This window comes from Manacus candei, unplaced genomic scaffold, assembly GCF_025592945.1.
Source record: "Manacus candei isolate 608988 ecotype Guabito, Panama unplaced genomic scaffold, ASM2559294v1 h1tg000014l, whole genome shotgun sequence".
In the NCBI taxonomy this organism is placed as follows: Eukaryota; Metazoa; Chordata; class Aves; order Passeriformes; family Pipridae; genus Manacus; species Manacus candei.
This window is the reverse complement of record NW_026138062.1, coordinates 54,151,054-54,165,913: the sequence shown is the minus strand read 5'-3', so window position 1 is coordinate 54,165,913 and position 14,860 is coordinate 54,151,054. Positions and strand designations below refer to the sequence as shown.

Here is a 14,860-nt window from a genome sequence, read left to right as displayed (position 1 = left end):
CTTCAATAAATCTTTTGAAAATTTTAAAAAACCAAAACAAAAACAACATAACACTAAAAACTTTTAACTTTTAATAACTCTGATTTGATCAGGTAGTTAAGTATACTTATAGCATTGGTTGTTTCATTGTGCTTTTTGGAATGTATTTGCTGCAAATCCAATTATGTTTCAAATAAGACTGGCACTTACTCTCTTTCTTCCAGGAATGCTACATCAGTGTTTAAGTCAGTCCTGGCACTCCTTGAACTGCCTTGTGAACATAAAGTGCCCTAAATTAGATTTTGTGTTAATCACATAAATAACCTTTAACCTCCTCTCTCAGAGGCAAGTTGGCATTTGTCCCAGAGCTATTACTACAGAATAATTTCCTCTTACCTGTCAGCTGCCTACAAAGCAGACTAGTCACTAGCTGGGCAGGGACAGGGTCCTCCTCCTCTCTGCAGGTTCCTGCAGATCTTCTGCAGTCTCTGTCTCTGAGGATCTACCAAGTTCCCACAGTCATTGGGGTTACCCTTAGTTCACCCAGGAAGTAGAGCACGCTGCTCAGTTCCCCTCTGGCCTGGCTGCATAACTAGCAATAAAAGATTGCTGTAGCTTAATTTGATCCCTATTTAAAAAAAAATTCATTAGTAATTGCATAGCTTTGCACTGACCTGGGCCTGTGGTTTTTCATGCCAATACTTGAATGGACATAAACATGTTAAATGGGTGTAGAAACAAGTAGAATGGGGGGGAATGACGGGGTGACAGGTGTATCTACTGGAGCGGGCAATGTGGACGAAACACCACTCTTGAGTCCCATGGCACAGTGAGAATACCTGCACACTTGCCACCACTGGCATAAGAGCCAGACACCAGTACAGATACACTCCAAATCCAGAGCATGCCAGTAGCTTCAGGACAATCACGTGAAATACAAAGATCAGAAAGCTACAGCAATATTGCCCTTCTCTCCCTTCCTCCCTCGTAAAATATTTAGTGAAGGGTACAGGAGAGAGGCAGCAGCAGTAAATATGACACAGTCATGCACACGGTACGTGATTCCCCCACCACCCACGGGGTTTGTCACTCACATATGGGAATGAAAAAAGAAAAGGGCAGCATGTATGGGTGTCTGCTCAGGCTTGAGGTTTTACAAGCCTGTGCAATATGTGGGATAATATGTTGACAGTACTGCAGCAGGGGAAATATGAATGGGTGGATAGAGGAAGCAAGGTGACCATAAAACTCTTATGCACTGGCTCACCTTCAGGCCATGCTTTTTCAGTACAAGGGGTTAAACTTCTTTGGGAGAGCTGGAGGAGGGTTTGGCAATCACTAAATGAGTGACACGGTGGCTCCTTCACTGCTTTGCACCCTGTCTTTTGCTCTGTCCTGACACTATGCTGCCTGGACAAGTGAGAGTGGAAAGTCAGTGAGTGAGAGCTCCAGTTGATCCCTTTCTGCAACTTCTTCAGGTGGAGCATCCCCCTCTCCTCACTGTCATCTCCTGACACTGGAAAAATTAGCAGTCCTGTGCCATGGATCAAGAAGTCCTGCAGAAAGATGAGGCAAAACCCAAGAGGGGTTTGGACAGCTACACAGTGGCTACTGCTTAAAGTAGATGGTTACTGCCCTTCTGTTCCTCACAAGCAGATATTTTGGTGGCTGCCAAAATGACCAGGAATTGCTACTGAAGTACTAATGTCACTCCCTTGCTTCTGAGGCATTGGGATTATTCACTGCCAAGATCAGTGGTGTTTCCATTCTCTGAGGGCCTCCTGACCATGGCTGCTCTGAACTCCTTCCTACAAATGATACCAGTGGAATAATGTGAATATTGCTCTTCCTTCTAGAGCCTGCAGCAACCATTATCCCTTTCCATCACCTTGGGCCAAGGGGCGTTCCCTCAGGGTACTTCACTCAGTTCCCAGTCCTCCCACTCTCCACTTGCTCTGCTCCTTTCCTATATAAGCAACTGTTTGTAAAACACTGATTGTGATTTAGCAGGAGACCACTTTTCTGGTGGTCTTGCAAGCTCTCAAATCAGTGCCCTAGCATCAGAGGGGGAAGGGTTTTTACAGAGGAAACTTGTTAGCATCAGAGAGGAAAGAAGGACAATAACCTATTTGAGTCTGAGAAAACTGGGGCAATTGGGGACTCGTCTGCCAAAGCCTTTTCACTTCACAGTCACTGCCAGGACATGTCAGACCAACTATTCAGTGCTACTGCAGTCCCAGCAAGAATCTGGGACACAGAGCAGCTGCAACATCATGGCACCTGAGCAATTGAGCACCATTGTATCCAGGTTTTGCTGGATTTGCAAGAATTTACAAGAATCTGCAAGAAAATTTGCAAATTTTCTGCAGTCTCTGAAGTTTCTTGTTTGGTAGGAGACAGTGATGGCTCCTTCCCCCTTGCCAGTGCCAGCTTTTGCTGGACCTAAGGAGTGGACTTGTCACTTGAGATCTCCGAGCCTGTCCACCCCTGCAGGGCTCAGTCTTTGTGCAAGTGGACTGGAATTTTGGAGCAGTTGCAAACACATTTCTGGCATTCTTGCAGTACGGGGGCCACCACATTCAGAGGATGCCAGGTCATGCTGCTGCTACATTTTATATCAAAAACAAAGTGTTGTTGCTCTGGTACTTACCTTTCACTCAGGAAAGACCTGACTCCCGCAACCGGTGCGTTCAACCCGAGATGCACCTGCCTGCAGCTCTCTTGCCGGCAGCATGAGTGCTCTGGCAGGCTGACTCAGCTCCTGGATGGTCAGATGTGACTGGGAAGTACAGAACAGCATCCTCTGGGACATCTTGCATGTGGAATGAACACGTGCTCACTTCCTGTCCTCCTTCCTTTCTTTTCCACCCCTCTGAATCTTTCACACCACAATACTCCATACCCTACTGCACCCAGCACATGGCACGCGGCTGTACACACATCCCACACTCTGTGCCCAGGCACCCCGTCTGAATGCCCACGTGGACAGCACATCCCATGACTCTCCAGCAGTCACCTGTGCTTTGTAGATTAAAAGGCTGGTATGAAGGTAAAAGGCTGGTATGAAAGTAATCCTATTCCCCATGAAAGGTCTCAGTGAAGGACATTAGCAGAGACCTAGGGAGCCCCTCCAAGTGCTGGACCAGGCGAGGGGGTGATGGGGACAGGATCACAAGAACAGTGCATTGCTCTGGAACCAACACCAGACATGGGTCACAGATATCAGCTGGAGCTAACAAAATTGGATATCCCCACCTGTGCAAAGTGTCTCCTTCTTCCAGCATCAATGCTCCAGAGTGATGCCCCCTACTCACTTCTCATGGACTGGTTGCAAAACAGTTCATAAAACTTTCTAGCTCCTTGGGCAGCAAAGAAAGGGACCCACAAATCAGCATCTGCAAGTGCAGAAGGAAGGAACGGAGGGAGGGAGGAAGAACAAATACACAAACTGTGACTTTTGTTGTCTCTGCAAAAGACTTTTTTTTTCTACTTCTCTTATTTCCTTGGGAAAAAAAAGACCTTTTTTTTCCTAATTTTCTTCTTTCCTTGTAAAAAATAAACAAAAGCAGGCAGCACAACACTTCCTGTCAAGTTTTGACCCAACTGCTTTGTGCAACAGTACTGAAGAAAGGGAAGTTTAAGGTGGTTTTAAACTCGCCCGGTACAGCCATTACTAATCCTGTACTGGGGTACAGTCCCCCCATTCCTCTCCCCTGACAAACCTTCCTGATTAGTTTCTGTCTTCACACAGAGGCTGACTTCTGCACCCTAATCTCCAAACAGTGACCTCATTGCCTTGTTCAACTGGTGAGAAACTACAGTAAAATGGGAGAGGTAAACAAAGGGGGGGGAACTAATGGCCAGAAGATTTAGGAGGTAGGAATCTGCTCCTTGCCGTCCTGCTTCCATTGTGTGCCTGAGCTTGAGAAAGTGCAAGCTGAGCCTCAACAAGGTCTTTTCTGTGACGGTTCCTCTGGAAACTCACTCCAGTCCTCCAGATGGTGACTTGGGACAACCAGCCTGCATATTATATACCCACTAGTACTAGACCCAGGGTTCTAGTCACTGCTTGTCACTGCTACAAATTCCATATAGTACCAGAATTCACCCACCTTCTGCAGCAGGAGCTCTTCATTCCCAGGCCAACCGTCTCACCAAAATATAAATACTAAAACCAAATGCCTGTATTGTCACAGAGCTGAATCTGTGTCTGCTCTGTGCAGCCAGCAGTGTGCCCACCGCTAGCTGAGCTGTAGTTCATGCTTATGCTGATTAGAGAAACAGCAGTAACAGCACTCTGCCTACAAGGAGTATGTTCAATGCCATTACACAATGCAACCTTCAATATCCTCCTTTGGTACATGTTTCAAAGTGTCACCCCGTTCCTGACCCTGACAGATACCTCCAGGTCCTGGGCAGCAGCAGCTCAACTCACATTGAGTGAGTTGAGTTGAAGACATTAGTCTTTCCAGACACTCAGTAAACACCTTTGTGTCCTTTTTCTTTAGAGGAAGGGGTCTTGCTGAGCTCACCCTGAAATATATCACCCTGGACAAAAGGGCTGAAAGGTTAAGGAGCTCCAGGGGGTGGATCAGGAGGGAGCTGGGGGCCAGGCACCGGCCAGAACCAAAGCTATAAAGGCAGAGAGGGGCAAGGGACTGCATTCAACACGGATGCTGCATGTCCTGCCTCACCTCCCACAAGCCCTGGGATAAGAAGAAGATGCAGGGGCTCCAGTCATGGCCTTGCTCGTTTTTCCTCCTCTTGGTTCTGCTCTCTGCCAGCGTTCAGACTGTGTCTTTACCAGGACAGAGGCTACAGGTAGGAGGGACTGGGAGAGAGCTGAGGGAGGTTTCAGAAGTGGAGTGACAATTCGGGGAAGTTGTGTTTGAACCTCAAATGAGTGGTGGTCTCAAATTTCAACTACTGGAGGCTGCTGTCTATTCTCACTGCTCCCTCCCCTTCAGTCCAGCAGCCTCAGCTCTAGGGTGACTTTATAACCCAGCTCCTAAAGAGCATCAGCATTTCAAGACGGGAAACACACAAAAGCTTTTTAGTGCTCTGCAGAGGATTTTAATGGTAAAGAGCCTGCCCCATCTAACCCCGCTCTGTGTCAGCAGCGACCAGAAATCACAGGCGTATCTCTCATGTTCATTGCCTGGTTCTGATGTTTCAGAGAGAAGATGTATCCTGTTTGGCCAGGATTTTTGCTCCTAAGCTCATTATTGTCCCTCAGTAGACACTCTTTAAGGCCAAGAGCCGCAGTCAGGATGCCAACTAAAGGCTTCTTCACTTGAGTAAATTTTTTATCCTCAGTAGTTTCAGCAATAATATTTTTGGCTTTCAAATCTACACAGCTCCCTCTTACCCAAACCCTAACCTGAGCCCCAACACCTTGCCTTCACATAACCCTGGGAAAGCTCCAGGGAAGTAGTCAGGACGTGAACTAAAATCACAAGACTGATCCTGGTATGACTCACCACTTTCACTCCTCGCTGAAGATGCCCCTGTCCGCTTCAGTTAACTCGCTACCGCAAAGAGCTGCACAAAGGCATCTTCAGCCTTAGCTCAGCATCCATGTGAGAGACAGATGTGGAACGGTTACCATAGGCTGCTTCCTAGGGCAGCCAAGCCGTGCCTCTACTGCGCCCAATGCACCCCTCAACCCTTGTCTGCAGGCTTCCAGCAGTGCTGGGGGTGTACAATCAGCAAAGATGATCTAGAGGATTCCTGGCAGATGGGGAGTCCCCCTTCCTCACACCTGCTGTGCTCCTGCCTCTCCCTCTTACCAGCAATTTGAGACAGGTCCATCCTTCCCACCAGCCTTCTGGAAAAAATGAAATGCCACACAGCAGCCTGAACACGCAGAGGTGCTCAGCATCCACAAGAGGAGCAAGGACCGAAGCCTGTTACCTTCCAAATCCAGGACTGGGAGGGAGGTGTATGGCTTGACAAGAGCAGGGCAATCTGCATGCAGGCAGAGGCTCACAGCAGGTGCCTGCTTGCTGTTTTCGACAGCAAAGTCATTTCAGACAGCAAGAGCTGGTGATCTAGCCCTTCCCTCTGTCTGGATGCAATGTCACAGGCACAGTGCTGTGCGCAGGCATCACTTTAGATCCTGCCTGACCCCTAAGGAGGGTGTAGGGAGTGGAGTACAAGGGGGTACAAAGCTTCTAGCCAGGAGCAAAGGGATTTCTGCTCTCACCCCCCCTCTTCCTTCTGTTTATCCCAGATGCTCCTTTCACGGTTGTTGCCCCTGGAGCCCGAGTCCACACTGGCCGAAGAGGACACAAAGGAGGGGTCCAGCTTTGGGCCTCAGTTGGTCTTCTCCACCCTTCCCTTTCTCCCATCTGGGGCTAGAGCTGCCCGTTCTTCTCTCTGGCGCAAGACCCTCGCCAGTCGCAAGTGGGCATTGCCTGGAGATTGGGCCTGGAAGGCCATGCCCAGGGGCTGCTTTGGGCTGAAACTGGACCGAATCGGGACCTTCAGTGGTTTGGGGTGTTAGATTTGGAGGGGCTCTGAGGTGAGAGGGCCAGCAGTGAGGGGGCTCGAACAAGCGGGCAGGGACAAAGTTAAGGGGAGACTTGAACGCACAGATAGCGAGCAGATGGGGGCAGCGGGGCAGGCTGTGGGGCCATCACCTGCCAGCAGCCAGGGCCAGGGCCGGGACCAGGGACCCCCCGCGCTGACGGGGTTGTGCTGGGGCCGGCCGGGGCGGGAGCAGGCGGGCGGGACGCCGCTGGGCGGCTCAACAGCCCCGCTTCTCCACAGCCAGGGGCACCTAGGCTCGGGAACCGGCACGGCGCACCGCTGGACGAAGCCCCGAAGCTCCCGCCCCGAAGGAGCGCGGCGGCGGCTGCGGGGAAGCGGCGCGGCGGTACCGGGAGGAGCTGCCCAGCTCCGCAGCTGCTCCCCTCGGCCGCTGGACCCCCGGCTACGCCGGCAGCCCTCTCCCCTCCTCCCCGCGCCTGAGGACTCGCTGATTAAACACGCTGTACTGTTTGCCGCGTCCGAGCTCGGCGGTGGCCGCCCCCCGGCCGCGGGGCGGGCGGGAGGCGGTGGCAGAGCGGGGCCCGCGCCCTCAGCCCCACGCGCGGGTCCACACCGGGCTGTGCCGCCGCCGCCATTCCGCGTGGGGCGGGCGGCACGCGCGGCTGCGGCGCGGTGCTGCCGGGGGGGGCGGGACACGGGTGAGGGATCGAGCGGGCACCGGGGTAAAAGGGCCGCGTTGGCTCATGCCGGCCGCACTCTGCCCCCGCTAGAGCAAACACAGGGGACTCCTGTTTGCGCTGAAGCTTCCCCCGGGGAGCCTCCCTCGGTGGGCTGCGGCTGGGGCACCACGGACCCCGGCACGCGTTCGCAGCCCCGCTGCTGTACCACGAGAGCCATCATCATCCTCTGGCCTTTAAGGAAAGGTTGTAACCTCAGCTGGGTCTAAACTTAGCCGCAAGCACCTCGGCAGTACCGGGAATAGCAGTGGTATAAGGAGAGTTGGGTTACGTTTGAGCTGTGTGACCCCTCTCTGCCCCCCACCCCAGTACCTGCGTCGTTCCCCCAGCCCGCTCCCCCCTCTTCATCATCAAAGACCTGCTCAACCGAGCAGCCCAAGGGACGTTCCTCCTTCCACCTTCCCCCCCGCCCTCCGCCAATCCAGATTTCCATCCGTTACAATCACCGGAATCCATCAGAATCACAGACTCTGAGTTGGAAGAAACCACACTGTTCCCACACCTTCCTCCTGGACGGAGGGGATTTGGGCGTGATGTGGGCGTTGTACCTAACGCGGGTTTGTCCTGCCGCCCGTGCCCCGCACAGCGCCGGGAGTTGCAGCCCGGCAGGACTCCGAGAGCGAGCCCGGAATGGGGGGGCGGGAGCTGGGCAGCGGCCATGCCAGGAACCCTTCCTCCTCGCAGGCAGCCGGGGAAGGCGGGCCGAGGCGGTAGACGAGCAGGATTTCCGCCGTCACGTCCCGCGGGCAGCGGCACCAGTGCCGCAGTGCCTCATTAAGATGGTGCTCACGCCGCAACCCGGCCGGGGCCCCTCCAGGACACGCCTGGATAAACCCACCCGGGGAGGGTCCCAGGCGGGGGGCGAGAGAGCTCCCAACCAACACCTGCAGCTTCCCAGCGCCGGGGGAATGGGAGATGCAAAGGGGCTGCTCCCTCGGGGTGTCCCCAGCATCCCTGCAGCCGTTTTCCCCTTGCTACCACAGAATTATAGAATGTTAAGGGGTCGGAATAGACCTTAAAGATCATCTACTCCCAGTCCCCCTGCCATGGCCAAGGACACCTCCCACTAGACCGAGTTGCTCAAGGCCTTATCCAATGTGGCTTTGAGCACTTCCAGAGTTGGGGCATCCACGACCTCGCTGGGCAACCCCTTCCAGCGTCTCACCACCCTCACAGTAAAAAAGTTAATGCTAATATCCAACCTAAATTTCCCGTTTTTCAATTTGTACCCGTTACTCCTTGTTCTATCACTACAGTTCCTATCAGAGAGTCCCTTCCCGGCTTCTCTGTAGGTCCCCTTCAGATACTGGATACTATTCCATGCAGGAGGGCGCAGGCTGCAGCCGAGGGTTGGGGGGTGCCTGCCCTTTGTTACCAGGTGAAAGCAGCGTACGCCATCCCCCGGGGCAGCAGCGAGCCCGGCGGGGGCAGCCCATCACCGGGAGGGGACGGGGGGGCCCCTCCCCGCCTCCTCGGGCAGGGGTGCAGCCGCCCATTCTCGCCCTGGGGGCACCTCCCCGCAAAGACCAGGCCATCTCTCACCACCGCCATCCCCACCGCCATCCCCACCGCCATCCCCACCGCCATCCCTGGGGCGTCTCGGCGGGAGGAGGGTGAGTGCCGAGCCCCGCGGACCCGCCGTTCCCGGCGTGGGGCCTTTGTTGCCGGGGGGCGGCGGGGCGGGGGCCTCCGGGGGGGGGTCCGGCAGCCGCACCCGCACCGCGAGCGCACGTAGCCCGGCCCGGCCCCCGCGCTCCCATTGGGCGGCGGCGCGGCGGGGCGGGCCCCAGCCCTGCCCTTCCGTGCCTATAAAGGGCGGCGGAGCGAGGCTGCGCCACCTCTTCACTGCGCGCTCGGCGGCTTGGAGGCAGCAGGTAACGGGCGGGGGCGGCGGGAGATGCGCGGGGTGAGAGAGTGGCGGTGGGGGGTGGGCGTGTGAGATTTCCCCCTCCCCACATATACACACACCGCCCACTGGCGGGGGGGCGGCAGCCGGCGGCAGCCCCCGGGTAGAGCGGGGCCGCGTGGCGCCGGGGCCCGCGGGCACAAAGGCGGCGCGGCGCAAAATGGCGGGGATGGCATGAGGGGGGAGATGGGGACGTGGGGGTGCGGGATGATCACCTGAGGAGGAGAAGGAGGAGATGGGGGCGGGTAGCTGTCGCGGGCTGTGGGGAGCAGGGGGGAGGAGGGGAGGGATGATGGCCCGGGGCGGGGGGATGATCGCCCGGGTGGGGGCGGGCTCGGAGCGCGGGTACCCCCTCGCCCACCCCCCTCGCGCCCCCTCAGCGAGGGGCGAGACGCGAGACGCTAACGGTGCCCGGGGCGCGCGCGGCCGCGGGGGGCGGTTGCGGCCGGTTCCCCTCAGCCCCTCAACGGCGGTTTCTGCCCGCAGGAACATCCCGAAGAAGCAAAGATGGTGAAAGTCGGAGTCAACGGGTGAGTGCCGGGGTCAGTGGGGTGCGAAGGGACTGGGGATGGGGGGGCAAGGTCGCCTCAAGGGCGCGGGGGAGGATTTGGGGGGGGGCGCTTTGAGCCCTGCCGGTCCCCGCTCTGCCCCACCGGTCCCCGCTCCGCCGTCGTCCCCCGGGGCAAAGCGGTACCTGCTGAGTCACTTCCCTGCAGATTCGGGGTGACTCACCCCGGAAGGCGATGCCGCTGCTTGGCTGCCCCAATTTCCCCCCACGCATCCCCGGGGATCCCTGCAGCCTCCCACCGAAAAGTCGCCCGGTGGATCGTGTGTCGGTGACCGTCCCGGGGATGTGACCTTCTCGTGCCGGGCCGAGGAGTAACTGGATCCGCGTGGCCTCAGTAAATTTAGCACTTGACCTTTCCGGGTTGGGGGTCGCTCTTAATCTTTAACCAGGGTGCCTTGGCCTTTGGACAGGCTACAGGGCTCCCTCCTGCCCTGCTGGGCAGGGAGGAGCGGATGATCCCGAGGGAAGGCTGCCAACGACTGCCTGCCGTGCTCAGCCCAGTAGGTTCCCTGTTGTGCCTTCACACCCGTGTCCTTCTCTCTCTCCAGATTTGGCCGCATCGGCCGCCTGGTCACCCGGGCTGCCGTCCTTTCTGGCAAAGTCCAAGTGGTGGCCATCAACGATCCTTTCATTGATCTGAACTACATGGTGAGTTGCCTTGCAGTGCCCCCTCTGGGCCTTTCTGAGTAGGGCTTCTCTAGATCTGTTCTAGTAGCTTCCCAGGAAAAACGAGTGTTACAGGAGGATGGCAGCCCAGGTACCTGACCTTCCTCTCTCTCTCTCTCTCTCTCTCTTAGGTTTACATGTTCAAATATGACTCTACTCATGGTCACTTCAAGGGCACTGTCAAGGCTGAGAATGGCAAACTTGTGATTAACGGGAATGCTATCACCATCTTCCAGGAGTAAGTAATCTCTTTCCCTCTCACCCCTCTGGAGTATGAAAGTGTGTGTCTCGTGGAGCAGCTCTTACAGTTCTATCCCTCCTCAGGCGTGACCCCAGCAACATCAAGTGGGGAGATGCTGGTGCTGAATATGTTGTGGAGTCCACCGGTGTCTTCACCACCATGGATAAGGCCGGGGTAAGTATGCCACAGTGGCACATGAGAGAAGGGATATACAACCACTTTTGCCTGTGGGGCACGTTACCACGTACAGAATTGCTCAAGATGAGGCTGTAAGGGAGAAGAGGTGGTGAAGAAGCAAGCTTGGAGGGATCTTGAGTTATCTAATGTCTTACCTCTTCCTCTCCAGGCTCACCTGAAGGGTGGCGCCAAGCGTGTTATCATCTCTGCCCCCTCAGCTGATGCTCCCATGTTTGTGATGGGTGTCAACCATGAGAAGTACGACAAGTCTCTGAAAATTGTCAGGTAAGGAGAGAGGAAGATGTTTTCTGGCCTGGAGCTCTCACCAGCTGCGTGGGATCTCCTTTCACCTCTGGCTGATGTGCCTTTTTCTCTCTACCCCAGCAATGCTTCATGCACTACTAACTGCCTGGCGCCCTTGGCCAAGGTCATCCATGACAACTTTGGCATCGTGGAGGGTCTTATGGTAGGTCTGCAGCTTGGTGCTGAGAACTCAGGGTGCCCTATCCACAGGTCCCCTCATATGAGAGGGAAAGCATCAGTAACTCCTTGTGTCCCCTGGGATGCTGTTTCTGGAGAGTATTGGCTGTGTTCTTACTCCTGTGCTCTTTTCTCAGACCACTGTTCATGCCATCACAGCCACACAGAAGACAGTGGATGGACCCTCTGGGAAGCTGTGGAGGGATGGCAGAGGTGCCGCTCAGAACATTATCCCAGCATCTACTGGAGCTGCTAAGGCTGTGGGAAAAGTCATTCCTGAGCTTAATGGGTGGGTGCCCCTTCTTGGTTATGAGTAGGAGGTAGAATATTCCTAGGGGAATGGAGGGCTGGCAGAGGGGTCCCAGGTGCTATTTTTTGCTGACTCACTTCTCTCATAGGAAACTTACTGGAATGGCTTTCCGTGTGCCAACTCCTAATGTCTCTGTTGTGGACCTGACCTGCCGTCTGGAAAAACCAGTAAGTGTTGTGGGCAAGGTCCTAACAACCTTCAGATGGTCCCCCTTCTTCCTCTAAACTCCATCTTGCTCCTGGAATTGCCGTCTGTGTACCTGACTTTGTCCCTGAAGACTTGATCTTTGTGAAAATAGCACCTGCTGTGGTGCTCCCATGTGTTTTTCCTCCCTCCCCTGCCCCCGGCAAACATTTTGTGTGAGTTGGGATCTGACCATCTGTCTCTTCTCAGGCCAAGTATGATGACATTAAGCGGGTAGTGAAGGCTGCTGCCGATGGGCCCCTGAAGGGCATCCTGGCATACACAGAGGACCAGGTAAGGAGCTCCCAGTCTCCTGGCCTGTGGTTACTGTCATTTGCCTCATTTTTGACTGGCAGCAGCTTTGCTGGGATCTTGGATAGCTGTGTGTTAAAATTTCCCCTCTGTTTCAGGTTGTCTCCTGTGACTTCAATGGTGACAGCCATTCCTCCACCTTTGATGCGGGTGCTGGCATTGCACTGAACGACCATTTTGTCAAGCTGGTTTCCTGGTAGGTGCAGCCTTGGTGAGGGCTGGCACAGGCAGGTTACAGAGTTGGGTCCTGTTGGTCACTGCTGGCATTCCAGGGGGATAACAGACCTGTGTGGAGTACGGTTGGCTCCAGCTTGTAACAGTCTCAATGGAGTGAGATTGCTTCTTAGCTGAAACAACTATAGCTTTCTCCTTCCCTTCTTGGACACGTGGGTGGGATGCTCATTGCTTTCTTTACTGGAAGTGGATGGGAAGCTGCCTGTATCAGTTGTGTAGGGGCAAGGGAGCTAGAAGAATGGAAGAAGGGATGCAAGGAATGGGTCAGCCCTGACAGCACTTATTTTCTGTCCCCAGGTATGATAACGAGTATGGATACAGCAACCGTGTTGTGGACTTGATGGTCCACATGGCATCCAAGGAGTGAGCCGAGCACACAAGCCCCCCTGCTGCCTAGGGAAGCAGGATTCTCCCTTGTTGGAGCCCCTGCCCTTCTTCACCACCGCTTAGCTCTGCATTCTGCAGTGAGAGGCCAGTTCTGTTCCCTTGTCTCCCCCACTCCTCCAACTTCTCCCCGAGCCTGGGGGAGGTGGAGAGGCTGATAGAAACTGATCTGTTTGTGTACCACCTTACATCAATAAAAGTTATCACCATCTGAAATGTCTTTTCTGTCTGTCAGTGGAAATAGAAGGGGGGTGTAATGAGCAGGTGCCTGTGTGGCACAGTCTCTGCTGCATGTGGCTGATGTGTGCAGCCTGGTGAACTGCTTGTTCCACATGGGAGAGGCAAGGTTCCTGCCTGTGAGCCAAAATAAGGTGTGGTGCAAGGCTGTGCTCTCAAGACTGCCGTGTGGTAGAAGGGAGCTCTGTGATTCCATCCACCTTCTACCTCTGGATTTGCATGTCTGATGGGCGTATGCAGGATAAAGTACTGAGCAAGGTGACTTTGCACTTGGTTTGGTAAAGGGGCACAAGAAAAAGAAATCAATTCTCCTTCCCTTGCCTTAGTAGGGGACAAGGAAAATACTTCCTGGTGTTACAAGGAAGATATTTCATCTGCTTTTACCTTTTAAAATGAACTGGCTTTGCCTGAGAGGAAATGGCTGCCTTGGGACGTGTCAGAGGCCAGTGTCAGCATGGTGGTGGCTAGTCTTAATTCTGGCTTAATTCTGTGCGTAAGGAGGGGCAGTTGCAGTTAAGCTGCTGAGCAGCAAATCTCTGCAAGGTGAGTGTCAGCCCTCTGATTCCCTGTGTTACCTCTGGAAGCAGGAACACTGCCGGGCAGGGATGGAGCCTTCGGTGACCTGTGAGTGCTAGGACAGATAAGCGATGCACTGCACAAAATCACATGGCCCTCCATTTTTAGCAGCTTAATTTAACATCTCAGGGCTGATGTGTTGTTCTCTCTTTGGCGGGCAGGGTTGGAGCTGTTGTGTGGACCCCGCTTTAGATCCTGATCTGGATGCAGCAAGGACTTAGCTGGAGGACTTAAAACTCCCAGGATCAAGGTATGCTGGACGTGATTTCCTGGAGCCGCTTATCTCCAGTGGTTGAGCTGCGTAAAAATTAAATGTTTGCTGGACTAGAGGGCCATGACTCAAAGTTATGTTGCAAAGAGAAAAAAGTTAAATAACCTGCCTCTGAATAAGAGTTGGGATTCTGAGCAGATCATTAGCCCTGGGACAGCAGGAATACCTGGCTTACCCCACAAATGGCCCTGTGGAAGCTTTAGGTAACTCTGGAGTTAAATGGGAGCTGCCTGATGCTGGGCTCACTGGAGGCAGCCCTCCCGTGGAGCTGGTTTCTGCTGAGGAGAGGTGTAGCCTGCAGACCTGTCAAGCTTACAAATGAGTCTTGGGTTGGTCCCGTCCTGTCCTTGATTGCTGTGCTTGGGTGCTTTGAATGGCTGTGCTGTGTGCATATTTGTGTGCGTGCCAGTCAGCGCCTTGCTTGATAATCTGGAAGCGCAGAGAGGCTACTGAAACACCTCGCGGGGGGGGGGAGGGATGGATATGCCTGTTTTCTTATGTAAAACAAATATATTTTGAACAGGGTTAAAAGGTGGAACATTACTACGAGTAACCTTTTTTTTCTCTAAAAAGCCTTATGTTTCCTAAGCAAGATAAGGGTGCCTGAAAATTCACATAGAGCAAAGAATTCTTGTTATTTAACAAGAGTGAGCTCTATCCAACCTGAGATCAAATTGCTGTGGGAATGAGCAAATTCATATAACCTGGGGGATGGGGTGCAGGGAGGAGTATGTGCTCTCAGACCAACAACTGCTGTGAATGTCTTGAATAAAGGTTCACTGTTTCAAAATACTATTTCAACTAGTTTACAATCTTGCTTGAAATTCCTAGAAAAAAACGATAAAAGTATTCAGGCAAGGCGCAAGCCAGGAATCAGAGTCTTTAAAACATGGTTGGTCTTGTACGGAAACAGGGAGAACGAGTGTGGCAAACAAGTCGTGCAGCTTTTGGACTGCCTGGAGGGCTTGGTTTCCTCTCTCACATAACCTCCCTGAAAAGCACAGCACTTCTCCAGAATCCTCATTTTACATCCAGACACTGTGCCTACAGCTGGCACCACAGCAAGGCCCCTCCGGGCAGATGGAAAAACTGGCTCAGTGGCCAGCC

At 54.0% G+C, this 14,860-nt stretch overlaps 2 protein-coding genes across 3 annotated transcripts; both read left to right on the top strand.

The window, feature by feature from the left end:
- The first annotated feature begins 564 nt into the window (after nt 1–564).
- Nucleotides 565–6,917, top strand: LOC127468089 (C-type natriuretic peptide 2-like). The gene has a single exon (XM_051780899.1). The coding sequence runs from the start codon at nt 6,212–6,214 to the stop codon at nt 6,482–6,484; it is 273 nt and encodes a 90-aa protein (XP_051636859.1). The 5' UTR covers nt 565–6,211; the 3' UTR covers nt 6,485–6,917.
- Nucleotides 6,918–8,802: 1,885 nt separating this feature from the next.
- On the top strand, nt 8,803–12,885 carry GAPDH (glyceraldehyde-3-phosphate dehydrogenase). 2 transcript variants are annotated; one of them, XM_051780842.1, is made up of 12 exons: nt 8,803–8,821; nt 9,601–9,644; nt 10,231–10,330; nt 10,480–10,586; nt 10,673–10,763; nt 10,936–11,051; nt 11,151–11,232; nt 11,384–11,535; nt 11,645–11,723; nt 11,950–12,033; nt 12,150–12,247; nt 12,583–12,885. In XM_051780842.1, the coding sequence occupies exons 2-12, from the start codon at nt 9,622–9,624 to the stop codon at nt 12,650–12,652; spliced, it is 1,002 nt and encodes a 333-aa protein (XP_051636802.1). In that variant the 5' UTR covers nt 8,803–8,821; nt 9,601–9,621; the 3' UTR covers nt 12,653–12,885. The 2 variants fall into 2 exon arrangements, with proteins under 2 accessions (XP_051636802.1, XP_051636801.1); XM_051780841.1 differs by lacking the exon at nt 8,803–8,821 and adding an exon at nt 8,987–9,082.
- Nucleotides 12,886–14,860: the final 1,975 nt, after the last annotated feature.

Excerpts from the sequence above, each read along its gene's own strand:
- LOC127468089 (XM_051780899.1), top strand. The coding sequence starts at position 6,212 with ATGCTCCTTTCACGGTTGTTGCCCCTGGAGCCCGAGTCCACACTGGCC.
- GAPDH (XM_051780842.1), top strand. The coding sequence starts at position 9,622 with ATGGTGAAAGTCGGAGTCAACGG. Across the intron at positions 11,536-11,644 it reads GTCATTCCTGAGCTTAATGG|GAAACTTACTGGAATGGCTT; the intron begins GTGGGTGCCCCT and ends CTTCTCTCATAG. Across the intron at positions 11,724-11,949 it reads CCTGCCGTCTGGAAAAACCA|GCCAAGTATGATGACATTAA; the intron begins GTAAGTGTTGTG and ends GTCTCTTCTCAG.